This window comes from Astyanax mexicanus, chromosome 5, assembly GCF_023375975.1.
Source record: "Astyanax mexicanus isolate ESR-SI-001 chromosome 5, AstMex3_surface, whole genome shotgun sequence".
Classification (NCBI taxonomy): Eukaryota; Metazoa; Chordata; class Actinopteri; order Characiformes; family Acestrorhamphidae; genus Astyanax; species Astyanax mexicanus.
Window position 1 is genome coordinate 53,547,303 of NC_064412.1, and position 22,616 is coordinate 53,569,918.

The 22,616-nt window shown below is 37.7% G+C and overlaps 1 protein-coding gene across 1 annotated transcript in view; it reads right to left on the bottom strand.

Moving 5' to 3' along the window:
* Positions 1-5,232: 5,232 nt before the first annotated feature.
* Positions 5,233-22,616, bottom strand: part of sema5bb (sema domain, seven thrombospondin repeats (type 1 and type 1-like), transmembrane domain (TM) and short cytoplasmic domain, (semaphorin) 5Bb) — a 74,206-nt gene continuing 56,822 nt past the window's right edge. Inside the window, exons 10-22 of the mRNA XM_022675399.2 lie at positions 22,377-22,584; positions 21,936-22,143; positions 16,874-16,991; positions 15,310-15,494; positions 13,990-14,133; positions 12,965-13,112; positions 11,724-11,952; positions 10,705-10,923; positions 10,324-10,494; positions 9,394-9,534; positions 9,238-9,276; positions 8,802-9,010; positions 5,233-7,900 (exon numbers count right to left, since the gene is read on the bottom strand). Coding sequence (XP_022531120.2) covers positions 7,739-7,900; positions 8,802-9,010; positions 9,238-9,276; positions 9,394-9,534; positions 10,324-10,494; positions 10,705-10,923; positions 11,724-11,952; positions 12,965-13,112; positions 13,990-14,133; positions 15,310-15,494; positions 16,874-16,991; positions 21,936-22,143; positions 22,377-22,584 — 2,181 coding nt within the window. The 3' untranslated portion in view covers positions 5,233-7,738. The remainder of the gene's footprint in view (positions 7,901-8,801; positions 9,011-9,237; positions 9,277-9,393; positions 9,535-10,323; positions 10,495-10,704; positions 10,924-11,723; positions 11,953-12,964; positions 13,113-13,989; positions 14,134-15,309; positions 15,495-16,873; positions 16,992-21,935; positions 22,144-22,376; positions 22,585-22,616) is intronic.

Sequence of the window (22,616 nt, forward strand, 5' to 3'; positions counted from 1 at the left end):
TCTAATAAAGAGTAAAAGTCACTGTATGACAAACACAACATAATAACAATATAATAATACACATTAATGGTACACAAGTGCAGCTATCAGCTAAATTCATTACTATGCTTAGTGTGTGTGTGTGTGTGTGTGTGTGTGTGTGTTCTGACTTCAAGTCTGGCCTTGCTATAATGCTCTCTGTGTTTGGTCTTATCAAAGTGCTTTTCTTTCTGCACCCTCATCCTGGCACCACCACACACTGACTCCCACAAGCTTAGTGTGTGTGTGTGTGTGTGTGTGTGTGTTTCATCGGGTCATACACCTCATACACCACCACCATGCTAATCAGTGCTAATCACTGCAGTACTGAGAATAATAATGACCCATCACCCAAATAATAATAATAGCTGTATCTCTGTGGGGTACCACTTTAAAATAAGACTACCTTTATAAAGGGTTTATAAATGGTTTAAAATTTGTTTATTAATGGTTACTAATTAGGTTGTAAATGCCTTAAAAAATCATTAATAATCAGTTATAACACATACGTAGAAAAGGCAACAATGGCCTGTTGTTTGCCAAATAGTGAACCCACAGTCATCTATACTGTTGCCCTTTCTATGTATTTCTTAAGTCTAATAAATGAATTAGACTTAAGTGACTTAAAGACTTAAATGAGTTATAAAGCAGTTTTGAAGGTAAGAACACCAGCACCGGGCTACCACTTTAACACTTCTGTTAAAAAGATTTGTTTTTATATCTTTTTTTATTTTACAGAAGAGAGCAGCAGGGCGGTATATAGTTTCTCCTCTCACCCCATCAATCACACAGTAATTGTGAGTATAATTGATTTTAAACTGTCTAGATCATTCTGTTCAGGTCGATTCTGCAGTGTTTAATAGATGAACTCTTATGAAGAATCTTTGCGGTTATAATGGAGTGTAACCGACCTAAATGTTTTATGCAAAATTAATAAAACTCTTTGTTTCAGAGTTCTCTGAAAGAGACGTTTCTCGATTTACTTTCCATTCTCCATCTGCTCTCTTATTTCTGCTGATCATTTACACTCTCGTTCTCTCCGTCACCGTCTCTTTCCATTTCTTTCCTCTATTTAATTGTTCTAATTTCCTTTTGTTGTAAATCCCTAAAGCTCTTTCTCTCTCATTACATATTAGGTTTTATTATCTGTCTATTCTTTGGCCACATTCTCAGTATGTTGCCAGAATTATTCACTCTTCTGCCTTCACATGCATGTGAACTTAAGGCACAGTACATCCCATTCTTAATTCATAGAGTTTAACATGATGTTAGCAGCAATAAGATATTTAATTCTTCTGAGAAGGCTTTCCACAAGGTTTAGGAGTGTGTTTATGGAATTTTTGACAATTCAGACAAATGGGCGAGAAGGCCTGGCTCTCAATCTCCAATCTAGTTTATCCTGAAGGTGTTCTATCGAGTTGAGGTCAAAACTTTAGGGTCCTTACTTTCTTTGTTCACTAGTGCAAAGGCATGGTCATGTTGGAACAGGAATGGGCCGTCCCCAAACTGTTCCTGCAAATTTGGAAGCATGAAATTATCTAAAATCTCCTGGAAAACTCCTGAAAAACAACACCACACCATAATCCCCCCTCTACCAAATGTTTCTAATGGCACAATGTAGTCAGACATGTACTATTCTCCTGGAAACCACCAAACCCAGACTTATAGAACACGTGTAGGTGATACAAAATCTGCATTAAAATAAGTTATTTACATTCTGGAGACAGGACAACCAGAGAAGCTGCCTGTCCACTTTCTTCTCCACTTAATAACTTCAGATCAGTAATAGGAATCATAGACATAAAAAACAAATTGTAATGTAATTAATTGTTTGGAGTACATTTTTGATTTGTATTCACTGAAATATTGTTTAGAAAAGTGGCAATTTTATGATTTTTTTATTTATTTTATTTTGACAGTTGCAGTTATTCAAATATATGAAATATAAAAAATATGTTTTATAGTTTTTATTACAACCACAGTTAGGATTTTTAGTAACTTTTCTAAACATTTATAAAACATTTTTATGAAATGCTTGAAACAGAAATCCACATAATATCAGTCAGAAAATGGACAAAAATAAAAAAAATATATGCAAAATTATATATATATTTTTGGTACTTAAATAATCTCATAACGATTCATATTAGATATTTAATCTAGATTTAAGAGAATTTTAATCTTTTGCTGTATAGAAGGCGTGTCCACATATATTTGGCCATATAGTGTAAATAATTCACACATTACCAAAGCTGTAGATCAATGATTGGGTACATATTATATACTGAAACGCTGGATTTAGAAAAAACTGATGCAGATTAAGACATTGCATTACAGCGTATTTAATTCAATTAAAATGAAAATGAAAAAGATTTGTTCCATGTTAAATTAGTTGTATGCTGGTGATCTTCAGGCCCTCAGGCGCTTCATAAATGTTCAGATATTACATCATGCATTATGAAGTAAATTACATTAATACTTAATGTAATTCTATTTAAGGGAAAATACAATTATTTAATTTTTATATTTAAATCATTTATATTTTAATTATACAGACTCCAGTGTGCGTGAGTGCTGAAAGGCCTTTAGCAGTGTGAGAGGACACTCTGTCTATAGTCGATGTTTAGCTAGAAAAGTGATATATTTCCATTGGAAATTAAACAAAACAATCACATGAGGACACCAGCAGTCCAGTCCAATGTTTTAATTAACTCAACTGAACAGCTTTCTCCACCCTTATCGGTCTACCAGCATACCCGTGCATGCTCAGGCCCTGAGGCTTCAGCCCTACCTACCTACCGCATCCATTCATCTGGCCCTGTCTGCACCCTGCTGCATGTAATTAAAAACATTACATTTAAACAGCGGAGTATAAAGACAGTAATAACTCCAGACGTTTGAATTAACCGCAGTCGCTGCCTGTCTGCTGAGCTGAGAAATGGATGCTCTCTGCTTATTTCAGAGGGAAAACCTCAGCAGCACACCGCAGCTCATTAAAAATCCACATCACTCAGCTCAGCTATTAGCCTGTGCCGCTAACATCATTAATCACCTCCATCGCCAGGCCTCATTCACGCCGCTGATGTAGATTTTTAGTAATTACTCAAGTGCTGTTTGACATTTCAGAGCAGACAATAGAGGTCCAGAGTGAGGATGTCTGCAGCACAGGGCGTCTGTGAGCTGGTGTATCAGAACCGAATCGCTCTGCGCTTTCCTCCGAGCGCGCTGTGATGCTACTCAGCAATGCTGCATCTGCAGCAGCTCGAAAAGAGGCGGTGGCTGACTTCACATGTGCTAGTCTTCACCCTCCTGGTGTGTTGGGGCATCACTAGTGATGGGGGAGTCCTCATGAGTGGGTTGAGCTAATACTTGGCTGAGCAAAATTGGGGAGAAAATGGGAAAAAATTAGAAATAAAATTATTTAAATAAAAAAAAATACAATTATTCAGAATGGGAAAAAATACTGAAATAGGTGCATTTCAATCGCTCTGGTAGTTTGAAGCGAAGTGCACTACACAGAGTATTTAGCTTTTTACAGGTGATTCCAAACCACAGGGAGTGAAAATGCTCATTTGGAAAGGAACTAGTCTGTAGGAACAACAGTTCAGCACTTTGCAAGACGTTGCAGAAAATTGTGTTGATTTGTGTTTAATGATAATTTAGTAGAACATTCTGAATAATTGTATTTTATTTTTATTTAAATAATTTTATTTAAAATTTTTTCCCATTTTCTCCCCAATTTTGCTCAGCCAAGTATTAGCTCAACCCACTCATGAGGACTCCCCCATCACTAGTGATGCCCCAACACACCAGGAGGGTGAAGACTAGCACATGTGAAGTCAGCCACCGCCTCTTTTCGAGCTGCTGCAGATGCAGCATTGCTGAGTAGCATCACAGCGCGCTCGGAGGAAAGCGCAGAGCGATTCGGTTCTGATACACCAGCTCACAGATGCCCTGTGCTGCAGACATCACCTTTTAGTGATGTGGGGAGAGAGCGCCATCTACCCACCCGGAGGGAGAAGGGCTAATTTGGCTCCCGCTGAGCTCCCACTCCACTCCACCCTTAGTGTGTGCAAAATATAAGCTAAATATAATGTACACTCTCAGAAATCCCATTTTTCCTGAAAGCTGATTTTTATCTCTGTTGTGTCACTTTTAACAGTTTAACACAATGTGGATCTGTTTTTTGCAGACCCAATTGACTATTAGACCCATTACTAGTTAGCTACAGTAAAATAGCTCAGTTTAAAAAAAACTTCAAGTAAAAAACATGTTATAGCTGTTTAGTAATATCTGAATTTTTAGGGGGAAACTGTATAAACGTCATTTTTCTCCAGACGCTTCCTTTTAATGCCTCCGGAGTGCTGTGCTCTGAAAGCAGCAGTTCATGTTCATGTATTAAGTGTAAATGGAGGCAGTGAAGAGGTCAGCGGCTTTGTTCACGTTTGAACGAACTCCTCCGTACACTCTTTAATGGTGCTCACAGGTCCTCACTCTGGACCTCTATTGTCTGCTCTGAAATGTCAAACAGCTTTAAAGCTGCAGAATGAAAGGAGCAGTGGGACGGATGGAGGTGGGGGGAGGAAGAGGCTGAAATGACTTTCCTGACATTTCTGAAACTTTATGGCTGAGAGAGAGAAACCATCATGACATTCAAACAGATCCTCACTGTCAGAGAGGGGTAGACAGACTGAAAAAGATAGAAAAAATATATATATATATATATATATAAATATATACAGCAACCTTCATAATAATTGGGACAATAGATAAATGTTTTATTGTTATATCCCATTCTGCTGGTGTTTGCTTTTTGCTTTTATTTGGAGGCCTTGCTTCCTTGAGTTTTCTTTTCAAAATATGGAATGCATACTCAATCACATTTTAATCAGGTAACTGCCAAGAAATGTCCTTTTTTTATTGTCAAAAACACTTTTGTTGACTGCCAGCTTTTTACATCAGTAAAAGTATAAAAGAACTGGTTTCAAAATGACTTAATGTATAAAAGTAAAAGTAATATAAGGTAAAAAAAAAGCTTAGGTCGTGCCACAGGAACCTATAGTGGACTATAACACTACCCTAATATTATGCCTTATATTTTAATAGATTTATTAATAGCCTAGCCTTTTATCACTCATAATTAAACATTGTATTTTTGTTTTAAGAGCAAATAAATAGAGCAAATAACAAAAAAAAAAGAGAGAGAATAATTCCTTAATCTTTACAGAGAGAAACTTCATGTTTATTTTTTTTACAATATACAGTATACAAAAATATAAAATAGCAAAAAGTTCACAGTGTGTGTAAAGGCAGTGATGGTGGTGGGGGGTCTGTGTTGGATTGCATAGGGAAGCTCCTCTGCGTCCAAACATGCAACGGCAAATAGGTCCAACCAACAAGAGTTTGAAAGGGACAGTGAACCACAACACAGTGTGACATCATCGTCATGACATCATCATCATCCTCTGGATCCGCCCACGAGCAAAAAAAAACAAAAAACAAAACAAAACTACTCAACATTAAAATAAGAACAGAGAAAAATGGTATTTAGATCCATTCCCTCTTCCTCTTCCTCTTCCTCTCTGTGGAACAGTGCAGTTTAGGTTTCTGATCAGACGTCCGTTTGTGGTGCATTTAAAAGTCAGACTGGACTCGAGTTCACAGAAATCATTTACATAATTACAGTATTTTACAGACATTCTATATAGAGACAAGAAAATCTATATACACACACACAACTGACAATCTGCCAAAAGTCATGGCATAGCATTATGTACATTGATCATGAAGTGTTATCTCAGGGGACGGCTTGGAATGCCCACACATATAAGCACAAGTTGTGAGGTGAGGTGTTATCTTGTGACACTGGTCAGCATGCTCATGGCAAGGCCACGTGAATAACTGTTCGAGTTCGAGTGAAGCCTAGTGGTGCCTCGGTGGTTAGACAGAATTTAAAGAATTTTAAATATCACCCAGAGACACAATTAAAATCACTTTCACAATAACACACACACACACATATTAAGTTTACAGTAAGCCTGTAATTCCTGTACAGACATACATAATCAAATGTTGTGCAAAAATGGAACAATTAATACACTAAAAATATGGTCCAGTGGCAATTTACAAGTAACCATGCCTACAGGAACTTCAAAAGCAAGTAATAAAAAATATGCACCTGAAAATATGAAAATATGAGACCCTCAGAGCCATAAATAATGCTGTTGGTTCTGTTTAGTTCAGTCTACTGTTAAATTGTTAACTTGCAAATCAAATTTTCAAATTGTGAAATATTTGGTGAAAATTAGTAAATTGGCAGAAAAAACAGTTTAGTTTCTATTTCACAATGGCTACATACAAAAAAATAAATAATAAAAAAAATAAAAAATAAAAATGATGCTTTTACTTGTAGTGTGTGGTATATTGGTATGTATAACGGCAAACTTACAATCATTACCAGTCAAAAAATCTATAGCTGCAGGTATATATACAGTATGAACTCTACAAATATACACATATATCAAAATTTACCCATGTTGTTTTGCCCTTTGACCAAAAAACACACATAGCGCTATTTAGGTTGCCCTAAAAATTTATATTATTTGCATTATTTTCTAAATTTAAGGGAATCACACAAACAGTACCAGTTAAAATGTTTTATCTGCCTGACTGAATACATATTTTCCATATTTTTATTTCATTTAAATCTTGAATTAAATTTTGAATTAAATGCTTGAAATATACCAATGTTTAGGGAGCTCTGGTGTCTATGTTACCTTCTGGCCCTCTCCTCTTAGCTAGGCTGATATAGTCAGATCCACTGATAATCTGTTCACAGTCTCTGTACTCTGTACTATTGTAACAAGCGCTATACAATTAAATTCGATTTGATTTGGATTTGTTTCTAAGATAAATACATGTATGAATACATGTATGAATTTGGTTCCCAATTTTTAAAAATAGAACAATACATACATTATTGAACTAAATGAGATGATGTCATCAGCATGTAAAGCTCATACTTTACCCAAATAGGAAAGAAATCAATGTGTGAGTTATGTTATGGTCACAGATCGTTTCATAGTTTTGATATTTTATAGTGTTGATCTCCTCACTATTATTCAACGTTTCAGATGTTTACGTTTACCAATGCATTTCCTCTCTAGAGATAAAGAAGCCCAACGGTCTGAGCTGTCTTGGAGCAGCTGTGGGTTAATAAGAGCCTGAAGCAGAGGAGTGAGAGAAAGAAAAGCATTGTCTTTGAGTCCTACATCCAGACTCGTGAAGAATTCAAGCAAAAGGGACTATTTCGTCCTCAGTCCTTCTTCCTGACGGAAGACGCAAAGTTCACGTTTCATAAATTCCCTTCAAAAGTGAAAGCTATGGACAGTTCATGCCTGTTATTTTTTAAAAAAAGTTTTAAAAAATGTTTTTTTTTTTTATTTTATATATTTTGGCCTTGGTCACATGATCTGTTTTTGGCCTTTCTGATCCACAATCTGCGTGTCCCAGCCAATCACTGCAAGGCAGCCACCCTGCTTTCTCCGTTTTTCAACATCAAATCCAAATGGATTGGATTGGTTTAATCCAAAGTAAATCCAAATCATCAATATTACTGCTGCCAACACCACCTCACTCCTCTTGCTCTGCACCTGATGAAGGCTGATGCAGATCTGGGTTCCTCTGGGTTCCTCAGTGCATGTGTGTGAGACAGCAGGGTTCAGCTGTGCATGTAGCTCCTGCAGGGTGAGTCTAAGGTGGGGAAGTCGTATTTACCCAGTGGGGTGGGGTAATACGTGGTGGCGTAAAGGTTGGTCTGCTGCAGAGGAGACGGGAAGAAGTTACAGCTTTCCTCTGGGAGCAGGTTGTTCTTATTCAGCGTCTGAAAAAAAAGAGAGGAGAAACATGCAGGAAATGTACAACAATCTCAAGAATTGAGACAGAGAAAGATAAAGAGAGATAAAGTGTCCCAATTGCACATCACAAACAAATGTTGGAGGTATATGCTGCGAGGTATATACTATATTATACTAATGCATCCAAAAAAAATTGTAAATACCTTTATTTCAAAAATGTAGTTCAAAATGTAAAACTCATATATTATTTAGATGTATTACACACAGAGTGATCTATTATAAGTGTTTATTTCTTTTATTTCGGATTTCATTTTCCAGCAGGACTTTAGAAAGCTTTTGTTTGCCTATATGCTGCTCACTAGATAGTGTTATGAACCTTAATCAAACATTTGTAGGCTAAAGTATATGGGTAATATAGCTTGTATAAAACCTTTTTCCATTTATTAAAACTAAAATCTAATCGCCAACCCCAAGCATGCACGCACGCACACTACATGGCTACCCAGTCATGTTCAGTTTTTGAAATTCACAAGTTTTCACCCTTCTGTTCTGGGCAGTACTAGGTATAAAAGAAATTATATAATATATATATAAAGGGTATAAAGGGTAATTGACCTTCCAAAATGGGAAGAAAATGAGGTAAAACTAGAAAATAAATGTTTTATAATAAAAAATAGTTTCTAGCATTTTTTAAATAATTGTTCTAGATGTAAGTAGCTTCTCCCACTACATTTGGCATTTCATTGTGAGATAATAGTGCCCATCATAACCACACATAACAACCAAGCAGTTCTTAGTATGTATGTAAATAATTAAATATACTCAATTTTGGCACCTTTATATAGACTACATTCTTTATACTCAAAAAATGAACTAGTATTAGTAATCAGTCGCCCACTGGGAAGTCCATTGTGAAAGCACCTCTACCTTAAACTCCATAGGTGTGTATTTCTCGTTCTTTGGCGTGCCGCTGGGGTCTTTGTGGTGCAGGTGGTTAGGGGTGCTGGGGTGGATCACTGCAGAGTCCTGCTGAGGGTTACGGACCTTCTGACAGAAAACATAAACCATAAAAGATCCAAACAGAGCAGCCAGGAAGCAGCTCACGCCCGTCAGCAGCAGGTGGAAGAGAGAGAAACCTGAGAAAAACACAGAAAAAAAGAACGTAGATTAAAAATAACAGGACAGTTTGAATCATTATTACCAATTTTCTGTATTTTTACCTTGTTATCTTTGCTTTTGTGCTTCAGATATATTTGTTTTTGACCTATAACTTGTTTTGGTCATACTTGTGCATGACAATTTTTTATATTTAGGCCTCCAAAAAAAAAAAAAAAAAAAGAATAAGAAAGGTGATGTGGGTTACCTCCACAGTTTAAGCCCCTCTTCTGTCCAGGTAAGCCCACTGTAACACAGAAAAGAGAGGGAGAGTTAAGCAGACACAATGATAAGAATAAGGATGATGAAGAAGAAGAAGAAGACGAGGGTGATATTAGGCTTAAACCGATGCAGGTAAAGTTACCTGTACTCTCACTGGGAGCACAGGCTCTCCAGGCTGTGTTGTTCCCCTCACAGGGCTCAGTGCTTACATCACAGGTGCGACTGCGGTGCTGAAACCCCTCCTCACAGTCAGACCACTCGGACCACACCCCCCACCCTCCTCCTGTGCACAGAGAGGAGGATTATTATATAACAAAATTCACAACACTAATTTAATAAACTCTATTACAACAATGAACAATGAATTAAAGTTTTCAGGCAATAAATGATACACTAGAGGTCAGTTTATATATAATCTAAGTGTATAATCTAAGACAAGTATAGGCTTAATCCCAACCTATAAATAAACAAAAAAAAACAATGATACCAAGACAATAAATAACCAGCAAAATGTTTTTACATACAAGTACTACACAACCAGCACAGAGTTTTATCAAAAAAAAATATATATATATACATTTTTTTTAGCTGGTTTGTGTATTACCGTATTTTTCACAATATAAGGTGCAGTTAAAATTCCTTAGTTTTCCCATAAATTGTCAGTGTTATGTATGAATTTTTGTCAGTCAGGTATTAAGAAGCAGTAAAGCAACTCTGCTGAAGTACAGCAGAGTAGTTGGAGTAGCTGAAGTAGCATTAGTATTAGTCGCCACTACTTCCCTATTCAGAGGTAAGTAGTATCAGCCTGTACCCTGCTCCTAGCACTGCTGGAGCAGCATTAGGATTACCCGCTAACAGTTAGCTGTCAATGCTAACGCTCCCAAATTTTCCAAGTTGTTTTGGCACCAAGTGACTGCTTGGGTGACCAGTAATAAACATCACGGTAATGATGTTTATTATTGTTGGTGATGAGAACGATTCGAGTTCTATCATCTGCATATTTAAAGCTCAGTCTAGGTTAATGCAAAATCTATGCACATGTTAGACAGCTTGCTGTGTGGGTGTGTCTCACCTTCACACTCGTGTGTGTTGCAGAGAGCCTCCTCAGTGTGTAATCCAATGCAAATGTCGCCTGAAAGTTTAGGGGTGAGATTAGAGCAGCTCCGAGTGCGCTGATAATGCCCACCCCCGCAGGACATAGAACACTCAGACCAGGAAGACCAGCATGACCACACCCCTTTTACTGCAAAACAACAGACCTGGTGATAAATTTGTGACTAAAGCAAACCAGACGTTTCCTCAGTGCTGGTATTATGGATGTGCCATATCATATCATACAGTATAATATTGTTATATTGTTAAAAAATACCAAAAAATACCCTGAAATACTGTGAAAATATTTTAGGGTGATTTTGCCCACCTCTAGCCGCTATTTATAGTTTTTTTTTATTACCTGAGCATGGCTGTGTATTGCAGTCCTGATATTCCACAGGAGTTCCGCTGCAGGAAAACGGTGAGCTCTTCCCATCAGGTGATAAACACGAACGCTTACGAGTGCGGAACCCTTTAGAACACTCTTTAGAACAGGAGGACCATGTCTCCCACGGGGACCAGGAGGCTCCTTGTACATGGTTAACAGGCCGGCTTACCCTCACCAAATCATCCACCAGACCTGCGAGATGGAAGGAAAATTATTATGAGTGAAAAGTTGATGAGTATTGCACAAAATGCATATAAACTACTAGTGCATCTCAAAAATATAATTGAATATAATTAAAAAGTTTCTTCATTTCAGTAATTCAGCTCAAAATGTGAAACTCATATATTATATAGATGGGTTACACACAGAGTGATCTATTTTAAGCATTTTTGTCTTTCATTGTTGATGATTATGACTAACAGCCCATCAAAACCCAAAAATTTGAGTCTCACAAAATTAGAATATTATATAAGGCCAATTGGTACTTCTGGCAGGGTGAGTTTTCCGGGAAAACACTGCACTGACTTTGGACTTGATAATAAAACACAGTGGATCAACACCAGCAGATGACATGTCTCTCTAAACCATCACTGATTGGTGGAAACTTCACACTAGACCTCGAGCAGTTTGGACTGTGTGTCTCTCCACTCTTCCTCCAGACTCTGATCCCTTCATTTACAAATGAAATGTAAAATTTACTGATGATCAGTGATGGTTTGGAGAGTCATGTCATCTGCTGGTGTTGATCCACTGTGTTCTAAAAAAGCCAAGTCAGTGCAGTTTTGTTTTCCCGAAAAATCTTACAGCACTTCATTCTTCCCTCTGCTGACAACGTTTATGGAGATGCAGATTTTATTTTCCAGCAGGACTTGGCACACTGCCCACACTGCCAAAAGTACCAATTGGTATTATTTATTATTCTAACTTTTTGATACACTGCTTTTTGGGTTTTCATTGTGTTTAATTTATCTATGTTTGTTAATGTATTTTACCGTCAGTCTCGCAGCCTGGTGTCCCGTCACCGGGCGGACAGGTACGTGTCTCCAGTTTGCGTTTGCCGAGCTGCAGGTCGTGTGGGTTGGCCAGTAGAGCTCTGCAGGTAAACCGCACGCGCTGCTCCTGCCGAGCTCCGCTTACTGTTACATTCACCGGGTACCACGGGGACCAGGGTGTGTTCCGACGAACCTCTGCACACGCCTCCAGGTTACATGCTTTGTACTCCTACACACACACACATTAAAACACCACTGTAACAAAGTTTGTGTAGTCCGACAGCAGGGGTCGGCAATAGGCGGGCCGTGAAACATCTGGCCCGTGAGGTTGTTTGAACTATAATGAACGACAATCCCGCGTTTTTTCCTTTCTTCTTGGGTTTACCTGCTTTGACATCAACTGTTCTGCAATTGGGTTTAACAACCCTCTGGGCTGGAGAGCTACTTGCCTGTAGCACTCCATCCCATTACACTTCACTTTCCAAAACTGATTTTTTTTTTTTTTGGAAAATATCTGGCCCCTGGCCAAACTTAATTGGCGACCCCTGTCCTACACTAACCGTACAGAAAAACAAGTAGTTTGACATGCAGTACATCACCTGGTACATGTTAGTGGACACCCCTTTAATAGAATACATCCAGTTACAGAATAGGACTCTATAGCAAATAAACATCTTTCTATTTGCATCATGCCTAAGGTTATGTGTGTGCTAGAGGAAACAGAGTTTTTTTTTTTTTTTGGAATGATGGTTTAAGCTCCATCCAGTTATTTTGGGATCAGTTGAGGAATGCAATTAAATCCTCACAGTAATGCTTCAAAATCTAGTAGAAAACTCCTAAAATAAAATTAAGATTAATACCCCTTTTCAGTAGAAATGAATGAGCAAGTGTGCCAATACTTTTTTCCATATAATGTATGTTATTTATGCATATAACAGAGACCCTGCATGATGTGGGTGGGTTCCTAGAGGTGAAAATGAATTATTTATTCCAGGATAAGCCTATTTATTAATTTTTTCCACTTAATTAAAATGCTGTTAATAATAATTCATCTCCTTTGCCGATCACTTTTATCTTTTTCAACAGGGTTACATTAGTAATACGCGCAGGGCAGGTTATATGCATTATTCTATTCAGCAGCGTAAATAATTCTGATTGAAATCAATATATACTAAAATACACAGTGCATACTTTATACTTTATACTTTTTACTAGAAGCTGATTGATTGAGAGGCAGATACCAGAGGGCAGCCTGAGCAGGTGTTTCCATTCTCGCAGGTTCTGACCCGAGACTGGATTCCTCCACCACAGGGGGCGCTGCACTTAGACCAGGAGCTCCACGGCACCCAGGACACCGGCAAAGGACACGGAGTATTCTCATTACATAACCTGCAAAACACAAAAACACACACAGGTGAAATTTCAAACATATCCCAAAATAAAAAGACTAGAATATAAATATAATTTAATATTAACTTTCTATTTTCACCTCTGATAAACATGCTTGTTTAGCTTTTAAGCACTGGATCAATGAATATAAAATCAGGCTGGCGATAAAAGCTTATACTCAACCAGGTCATCACTATATTGTGACATGCCAAAAGTCATGGGATAGCAGTACATACATTGATCATAAAGCGTTACCACAGGGGATGATCAATCACACCTGTATGAATTGTGAGGTGTTTTTTTTTTTTTAGTAAGTAAAGTTAAACATTGGTCAACATGCTCATGGCAAGGTGATATGGCTTATAGGAGATGGAGTGAAGTCGGATAGTGGGCACCTGATGGATGGGACAATCCATTTCAATACTAAGTAATACAAACTATAAAGGAACACAAATAAAAGTGTTAAACAAATAAAAAATACTCTGTGAAGCATTTAGATTCTTTTATCTAAATGCTGGGAGCTTTTAACTTGTGGTTTCTGAGGCTGGTAATTCTGATGAAATTATCCTGTACAACAAAGGAAACTCATGCTTTTAATTTTCTGGGATGGTCCTGATGAGAGCCAGTTTCATCATGACATTTGGATGACTTTTGACACAAAGCGCCAACAGCTAGTTGAGTGCCAACAGTGCCCCCTTATGGAAAGCCTTAAGCCAGCTAAACATGAGTGAATGAGAAAGAGATGGTGAATTTGTAAGTTTTGAGGAACTTGTAAAGATTTCAGTGTGTAGTTTCAGATCTAATTAAACTAGTAAAAAAAAGAAATTAAATTTGCTATTATTTTAATCCATTATTTAGGCAATTAGATATTTCTCACCTCTCCTCTCTGGCCTGGCCCACGCATACTCTCCCACCGTGCCGGGGGGCCGGGTTATTGCAGGATCTCTGTCGCACCTCAAACCCCACACCACAGCTGGTACTGCAGGGAGACCATGAGGACCAGGGGGTCCAACCACCGTTTCTATACATTTACACACACAAACAAACACAGATATAACATTAACATTAGTGTGTTCATTTACAGCTCATTGCTTGTGCTTTCACTATATAGAGATTTTTTTTAAGAATCTTGTACTTTCAATAACTGGCCACATTATTAGAAACATCTACCTAGTAGGGGTGGGCAATATTATATAGTATACAATATATCGTGACACAGAAATATCATGATATTAAAAATCCATATCATGATAATAGGGCTGTTCTGTATTAAAAGTAGTCTATTATTTACTGTGAAGCTTTAGGTTTATTTATTGTATAATTGTTTTAGTTTGCAGTTTATATACATGCACTAAATATTCTGCAATATTATTTGCTGCATTATTATTATTTTATGCTATATTATTTATTTTGCCACATTATGATTATGCTGTTATACTATTATACTATATTCCTGAAATAAATGACTTATTTTAGTTTTCCTATATCGCCAAGTATATCGCTATCGCAAAAAAACTCTGAAATATCGTGATATTATTTTAGAGCCATATCGCCCACCCCTACTACCTAGTACTTTCAATCAATGCCCACATTAGAAACACTAATCTTGTGCCTGCATTATTAGTATTAGACTTTATCCTGATGTAAAATTCATCTGACAAAGGAGGCGTTTCTAATAAAGTGGCCAGAGAGTGTACACAGCACTCAGTTCACAGTTGTAGAATATTTACAGGCAGGCTGTTTTTGTTCTGAGTAGGTCACATTACCCCCTCCTCCTCCTCCTCCCAGATTGACTTTAATAGGAAAAGTTCTTTCTGGCAGTTTTTAGGACAGCTCAGTTTAACACACACTCGATGACCTTGCAGTCTGCCAGGTCACCAGCCAATCAGAGATGAGCTTGGGGATTTATACTGATTGAATAAAGTTCTTCTCCATTATCCCTGTGTACAGTATTTTTAGCAGGAGGAACCGACATGGCACCGTAGTGGCATTTAAAAAACACTTAATTTAATAAGACCACGAGAAACAGTGTAACTGAGGAGGACACTATAGTATAAATAGCTCTTCTTCAGCATAATAAATAAAGTGCTTGAGTTCAAACATTTTAACCTACTTCAACTACTTTCCCTGCATTGTCATTATTCTATATATTAATACTGTCTTAAATAATAATTAAACATAATTTATTTTCACGCACCTGGAGCAGTTGGCCACCTCGATCTTTGCACCCACACACTCCAGTCCTCCACACTGAGGAGCAGGACTATCACAGGACCGAGATCGGCACTGACAGGCGCTGGTGTTTTCACCACCGTCATTGTGGTTACAGGACTGCCACGGTGACCATGACCCAAAAGCTCCATCCTGGGTGAGGTTTCGCTCCTATAAGGGGAGAATTCTGTTATATTAATCCTGTTTATGTGAGAAATTACACCATGTACATTGTTTTGTTTGGTTTACAGTGTCCTTCATAATGTCTGGGACAAAGACACATTTTCCTTTATAAGCCCCAAACTATTTAGATGTGACTATAATACACATTTCAGACCTTAACCCTTGTGTGGTGTTCATATTTTTGTTACTTGTTTACTTTGTTACTTGTATTTAATTCAGCAAAATTAAGCAATTTTACGTTAAAATGCTTTACACATGCTTGCTTCACCTAAATTGCAAGCAATATAAACAGCTTACATGGTTAATATTTGCTCTTTACCTTTCTTATGTTACATTTCTTTTAAAAAGTGCTACTCTTTTTTTATTAGTTTTTTAATAAAATGTAAAAGAAAATGAATTAAACTCAAGATATGAGTAGAAAATTTGTTTAGTTTCAAATTTACAAATGAAGCAATGTTTATTAGCCCTTGGCCAAACATACTGTATGTAATATAAATGTGTGTGTGTGTGTGGGGGGGGGGTGTACAGTGTGTGTTTATCGAAAATGTGTTTTGATATATGTTTTTCACAAAAAATGAGCCAATGCCAATGAGTTTGAGTCAGAAAAAATATTTTTTTTGTATCATTTGATGAAAAATGAAAACGGGTCCCACAGACCCGAACACCACACAAGGGTTAAAAGGTAGAATAGGTAGATTAAAGTTAGCAAAAAATACTACAGAATTCAGGAAATGATCTCCTGGGCAGATTAAAGCCAAGTTTATCCTCTATCAATATTAACCTGTTTGTAAGACTAAAGTGTGAACTGCCAAAGATTCAAATCATACCACCTCATCTGTGAAACATGGTGGTGGGGGTGTCCAGACTTGGGCATGTGTCTGCCACAGGCACTGGCGCAGTTGTCTTCATTAATTCAGCCCTTCCAACAATAACCATATATCTACCATTTCTTCCAAAAGGAGAATAAAGTAACTGGTGAAGGCAGTAGCATTATGCATTAAGAAAATTGAGTTATCTGCTCAAGTTTTAGTACGTCTTCAAATTAGTGGGTGTCTGCATTAAAATATTGGCAAAGCATCACCAGAGAAGATTCTCAGGATATGGTCATGTCAATGATTTGCATATTATAGGCATATTAAAACAATTCATGCTTTTCAAATGTTTGCATGTTGCATATTATAAGCAGTCTCTGTAAGTATTAAACATAACTGCTTTACTATACCTAACATCAGTTTGTCCCAAACATTACAGACTCCTGAAATAAGGACTGTTTGTGTTTTTATATACACATACATACATACATACATACATACATACATACATGCATACATACATATATAGAGTATGTGTTTGTGTATGTCTCTTACAGGGCAGTGTGTAATGTTCTGGATCCACTGACTCATATTGGAGCTTTCCTCTATCGTACTGCAGCGTTTCTGTTTACGATCCCAGCCACAGTACGGATCCCTCGCATCCAGACAGTCACTACAGAGGAAAACACACACACACACACACACACCAAGTTAATTAACCATGTGACACATACGCACAGTGTTGTACATCAGCGAGTATGATGATAAATGCATCATCAAGTCGTGAGTCTGAGAAAAATAGAACAAAATTACTGGAGTAACTGATAATGGGATTCAGCTAAAGGTGAAAATGAAACACAGCTAATCTGGGGACGAGACACACAACAAAACCCAGCATATAAAGCCTCTTTAAGACTCATTTAAATATAAATAATTCGCTGTAGCACAACATGTACAACAAAATATGCAGTTTAATAAAATAAGATTTCAAAAAATATATATATGAAACATAAGCAAAGATAAAAAGACATTAAAAATACATTTATCATTCTGGGCCTGGTAATTAATAAAATATTATCCACAATTATGTGAAATTACTTCTAAATTCTGACAAATGAATACAAAATAAAAGCCCAAAACAGGACAGAACTAAATCAACAGAAACAAATGAACAGAACTCATTTACTGACAGAATTACGATCAGCCCAGGAGAAGAAAAGAGGAGAAAAGAGCACTTCTCTTTCTTTCCTTACAGTCTTATTGCTAATAGATCTGCATATACTTCACATTCTCACTATATCCTCCATCCCACAGTCCCCCACTGAACCGTCAGCTCATTACTGAGGGATTTACTGCGCCTCTGTGGATTTGTTTGCTCATTTTTACTTTTCTGCTAAAATAAAAAAGATATTAAGCTCAAAATCTCCTAATCTATAGAATGAGAATGAGTCAGCTTTAGCATTTCAGAACTGTTCTAATAACAGAATAGTTCAGAAGAGAAGTCCAGTAACCAATTTATCTTTTAACCCTTTAACATCCACACCAAGAAAAAATATATATATTTTTTAATTGTAACAATAGAAAAACAATTGATGCTTCTCAAATGTTTAAGAGAGACTTTGTGTTAAAATTAAAAATTAAAAAATAATTAAAAATAAAAGTGTATGAGGTATAAAATTACATAATTATATGTCAAATAAAAACCTCTGAATCTTTGTGTGGCATTCTGCCCATGCAATATTTCCACTAAATTAATTTTATAAAACTCTGTTGAGGGCTTTTAGTTTAAAACAATGGAAGTTGGGATGCACACAGGTGCTTCATGACTCTGAGCATTGTAAACGATTCCGTAGCAAAACCCAATTCCCCATGCATTTTAACAGTAATACATTAATTTAAAGTCATACCAAGATACAAAAAGCCACAGTATTTTAGATTTACGTGACATTTACACAACAGAGTACTGGTCAAAAGTTTTAGAACACCTGAAGATCTTAAATAGTAAAAATAAATGGGGAAAAAATTGAAGTGTTCTAAAATCTTTTAACCAGTAGTGTATCTTTTTTTCTGTTTCATGACATATTTTATAATTTGAAGTTTTGTTATTCAGTTTCTCACTGAATTCTTTGCTGCTTCTAATAACCTGACATTCCAGACAGTTATCCAGGAACATCTGCCATCTGTACACTGCACTTCTTAAACACACACACACACACACACACTTAAAACAGCAGGGTTTATTCACACACAGTCAGTCATCCAGCTAACACACTGACAGCTCCAGACAGCTGCATCACGTGTGTTTGATGCTTCAGGACAGTGTTTTTTTTTTTAAGTTTCAGTAATGTTTGACCTTCATGGCTCATTTTCAATTTTCAAATAAATAAATGCCTGCACAGCTAGACTACATGGACAAAAGTCTTGGGACACCTGCTCATTCTTTGTTTCTTCTGAAATTAAAAGTGTTAAAAGGAGTGTATCCTGCTTTTGTTGGAGTACCTGTCTCTACTGTTGGGGGCGGGCTTTATACCACTCAAGTCCACACCTGATATAAGGCATGGTGCCTATAGATTTATGTTTAGAGTCCTATTCTACTGGCAGAACTTCTGTACAGGAAATAGACAAGCTGTGTGTGTGTGTGTGTGTGCATTTGCACATCTCTGTCAGCAATGTGTGAGACTTAAAGTAGCTGAATGCTTTTATTAGAAGGAGTGTGGGTATGTAATGTATCACAATGTACTATTTATTAATTATAGGGGTGTAACGGGCGCAGAATACACGGTACAGCCCCACGCACATGCGCCCTCTCTTTCTCACACGCCCTCTCTCGCGCCAGCCCTTGCTCACGCCTCCTTTCTCTCTCTCGTCTCTCTCTCTTGCACGCCCTCTCTCTCTCTCACTCTTTCGCGTGCCCACTCTCTCTCTTTCGCACACATGCCCTCTCTCTCTCTCACGTGTGCCCTCTCTCTCTTTCGTCCTCCTCTTCTCTTTTTCTCTCTCGCATGCGCCCTCTCTCTCTCGCATGCGCCCTCTCTCTCTCGCACACGCCCTCTCTCTCTCTCTTTCGCTCGCATGCGTCCTCTCTCTCTCACCCTCTCTCTCACATGCTCTCTCTCTCTAATATGTTTAGGAAAAAATTAATAGTTTCAGTTTAAACATTTTGTAGTTTAATCAGTTTAAGTAATGCTGTTGTTTTTGTTCTTAATAAAGCGCCACAGTCAGGCTCATTGTTTGTTTGTTCCAACAGGATCTAAAACAGGGGTGTCCAAACTACGGCCCGCGGGCCATTTGCGGCCCGTTTTTTTTTTGGAGCGGCCCGCGACGTATTTTAGAAATAGAATGAAAGTTGGGCCGCTGTTAAGCAGGTTTTTATAATGTGAGATTCAACGTTTGAACGCTAGGTGTCAAAAACGGGCCAAAGAGTCTAAAAGCGGAGAGAGTGCTCAGATGTAGCGCAGAAAAAACGGGCCAAAGAGTCTGAAAGCGGAGAGAGTGTTCAGTTGTAGTGCAGAAAAGCGGGCCAAAGAGTCTAAAAGCGGAGAGAGTGTTCAGATGTAGCGCAGAAAAACGGGCCAAAGAGTCTAAAAGCGGAGAGGGTGCGCAGTTGTAGCGCAGAAAAACGGGCCAAAGAGTCTGAGAGCGGAGACGGTGCTCAGTTGAAGCGCAGAAAAGCGGGCCAAAGAGTCTAAAAGCAGAGAGAGTGCTCATATGTAGCGCAGAAAAAACGGGCCAAAGAGTCTAAAAGTGGCAATAGTGCTCAGTTGAAGCACAGAAAAACGGGCCAAAGAGTCTAAAAGTGGCGAGAGTGTTCAGTTGTAGCACAGAAAAAGGGCAAAAGAGTCTAAAAGTTGCCGTAATTAAGGAGTTTAATATTAAGAGACATCATGAAATGAAACATCAAATTGAAAAATCTTAGTTAACACAACACTGTCAAAGATAGATAAAGATAGTAAGTCAAGTAAAATGGTGTGTAAATGAAAGTAATCAGGAAAATGTATTATTTAAACTGGTATATTTCATTATTTGTTTTATTACAGAGTCTGTGGCCCGTGACTTCAAATATATTTCTCCTTCTGGCCCCCTACAAAAAAAGTTTGGACACCCCTGATCTAAAAGACGGATCCTCTCATGATGACAGTAGGAAAGAACCCTGGTTTCGAGCATTTAATAAAAGAGCTCGAGCCCTGTTACAACATCTCATCCCAAAAAACAATAAAAAACATGGTTATAATTAAGTTACATTGTTATTATGACGTTAATAAAGATGAGGCTATACAAAATGCCCATACTGTTACACCCCAATTCACTTTACCAACCCCGGAAAATCGTAGCCTTAAACACACGTCTTCAGAAAAAGAAAATTGCACCATGTCCCAACAAGTTTTTAAAGAATCATTCAGAGTGTGGAGGACAGACTGATAACTACAGGCTGAAACTCATTTTTCCGCTATATAAATGCAGACATTTCCAAAGCGCAGCAATTCATATTCCATCTATTTTTAAACACTCTGCCCAGTTTATGGCTATTCTATTCATAGCAGATGACAGAGAGGCTGAACAGTGTGATTTTAGAAATAACCCACTCCAACACTCACACAGCTCTCTCTGTACTGCTGTCACTCTCAGCGCGGGACAGCGGACTTATGTATGAATATTATAACGCAGACTCTGCATAAATACAGCCATTCACTTCATCCCCACCTCCTTCACGTCCTCTCTAACTCCAGCTACATTACCGCTCTCAGACAGCTACAACACTGCAGGATCAGAAATGTGAATGAGAGTGTTATAATGGGACAGACTGGAAAGTTTGGCAGCACCTGCTCTGAATAGAGATTTTTAAGCGAAGAATAACACAAGCGTCACAATGGTGCTGCTGTCAACTATCAAACACATCTCAATGTGGATTTAATAGTCAATAAATTGATTAGTTAAAAAACAATATGACTCTATAATGCCTTATAAATTTTTCTATGATGTATGAGGTAATTCCAACAGATTGCAATACACTACAAAAAGCCCAAGACCCAGTTTACACCTGGTTACTTTGTGTGAGTAGTATCTACATTTTACCCTGAAAACTTTTAGCCACATTTATTTACACATTTAATAGCCAAATGTGTCTCAGATTAGTCGACAAACATGCAAATTCACTAATTGCGCTGCTATTATTACAAGAGATTTGGTTTTACTGGGAAGAGTTTTGGTGTACTGGGAGTTTTGGCTGTTAAATATATTTTGAAGAGCGTTTGGAGTGTTTACATTGCTGTAACATTGGGTTTAAACGCATCTCAAATCACCTTCTGAAGTGGTTTGAGTGATCTGATTTGTACCTGGTTTAAACACATCTCAGAGCACCTCCTGAAGTGGTTTGAGTGTGTTTAGATTGGGTGCATTTTATGTGGATTTGTCTAATCCAAAAATAATCCTAATGCTCAAAAAGCATGAATATATTGAACTCAAGTAATAATTGTCTGCACAAGTCATAATTTTTACTTGGGTTGGGACTGTTGTATATGTTATAATGGTGAATAAATACAAATGAAACAGAAGCAGGAAGTAGAGTATATTAAAAAGCTTGAAAAAAAAAAAAAAAAACAAACACACATTGTCCCACCTTTGTGTTTGGTAGTTGGAACATCTCTCCAGTGGTATTTTGAGGACTTTGCTATTCAGCCCCACAAACAGAGACCTGTCACTCTGCAGGATCTGCAGGTTCAGGATTGGCTCCCATTCATCTTCTGGGAGGAGCTTCATCTCTTCCAGGTAACACCCACGCAGGCTCTTATTGGATGTGGAGAGCGCCTTTATGACGGTGCCATATTCTGATTGGTTTGAAAACAAAGAAAACTTTCGATCGTTATCACTGATCTCTGAATCTATTTTTTTTATCATATCACACAAACAATGACCAAGTGAAGATTTGTGTGCTATTACAGTTGGTGAAATCCTACTCTGCAGTTTTCCACATCTACACACTGAATTTACAATAAAACCACCTTTCATATAAATGCTTCAGAAAATGCTTGATTTGCACAAATCTGATACAGATTCTAACCTGTGCCGATGTAGATAACGTGGTACAGCCTGTCTCGGCCCTGCACGATGTCCACCGCCACTTTGGAGAATCGGATGTTGTCCTGGCTGATCAGGGGATTGACAGAGATGGGCTGCACAACATCATTCATCAGGAACAGTCGCTGAGCGTCCTGAAGACTGCGCTCTGTTAGATTCCCCCCGGGACCACCATCACCTACTGTGCCACACTGAGAGAGAAACAGAAAAAAAAAACACAAAG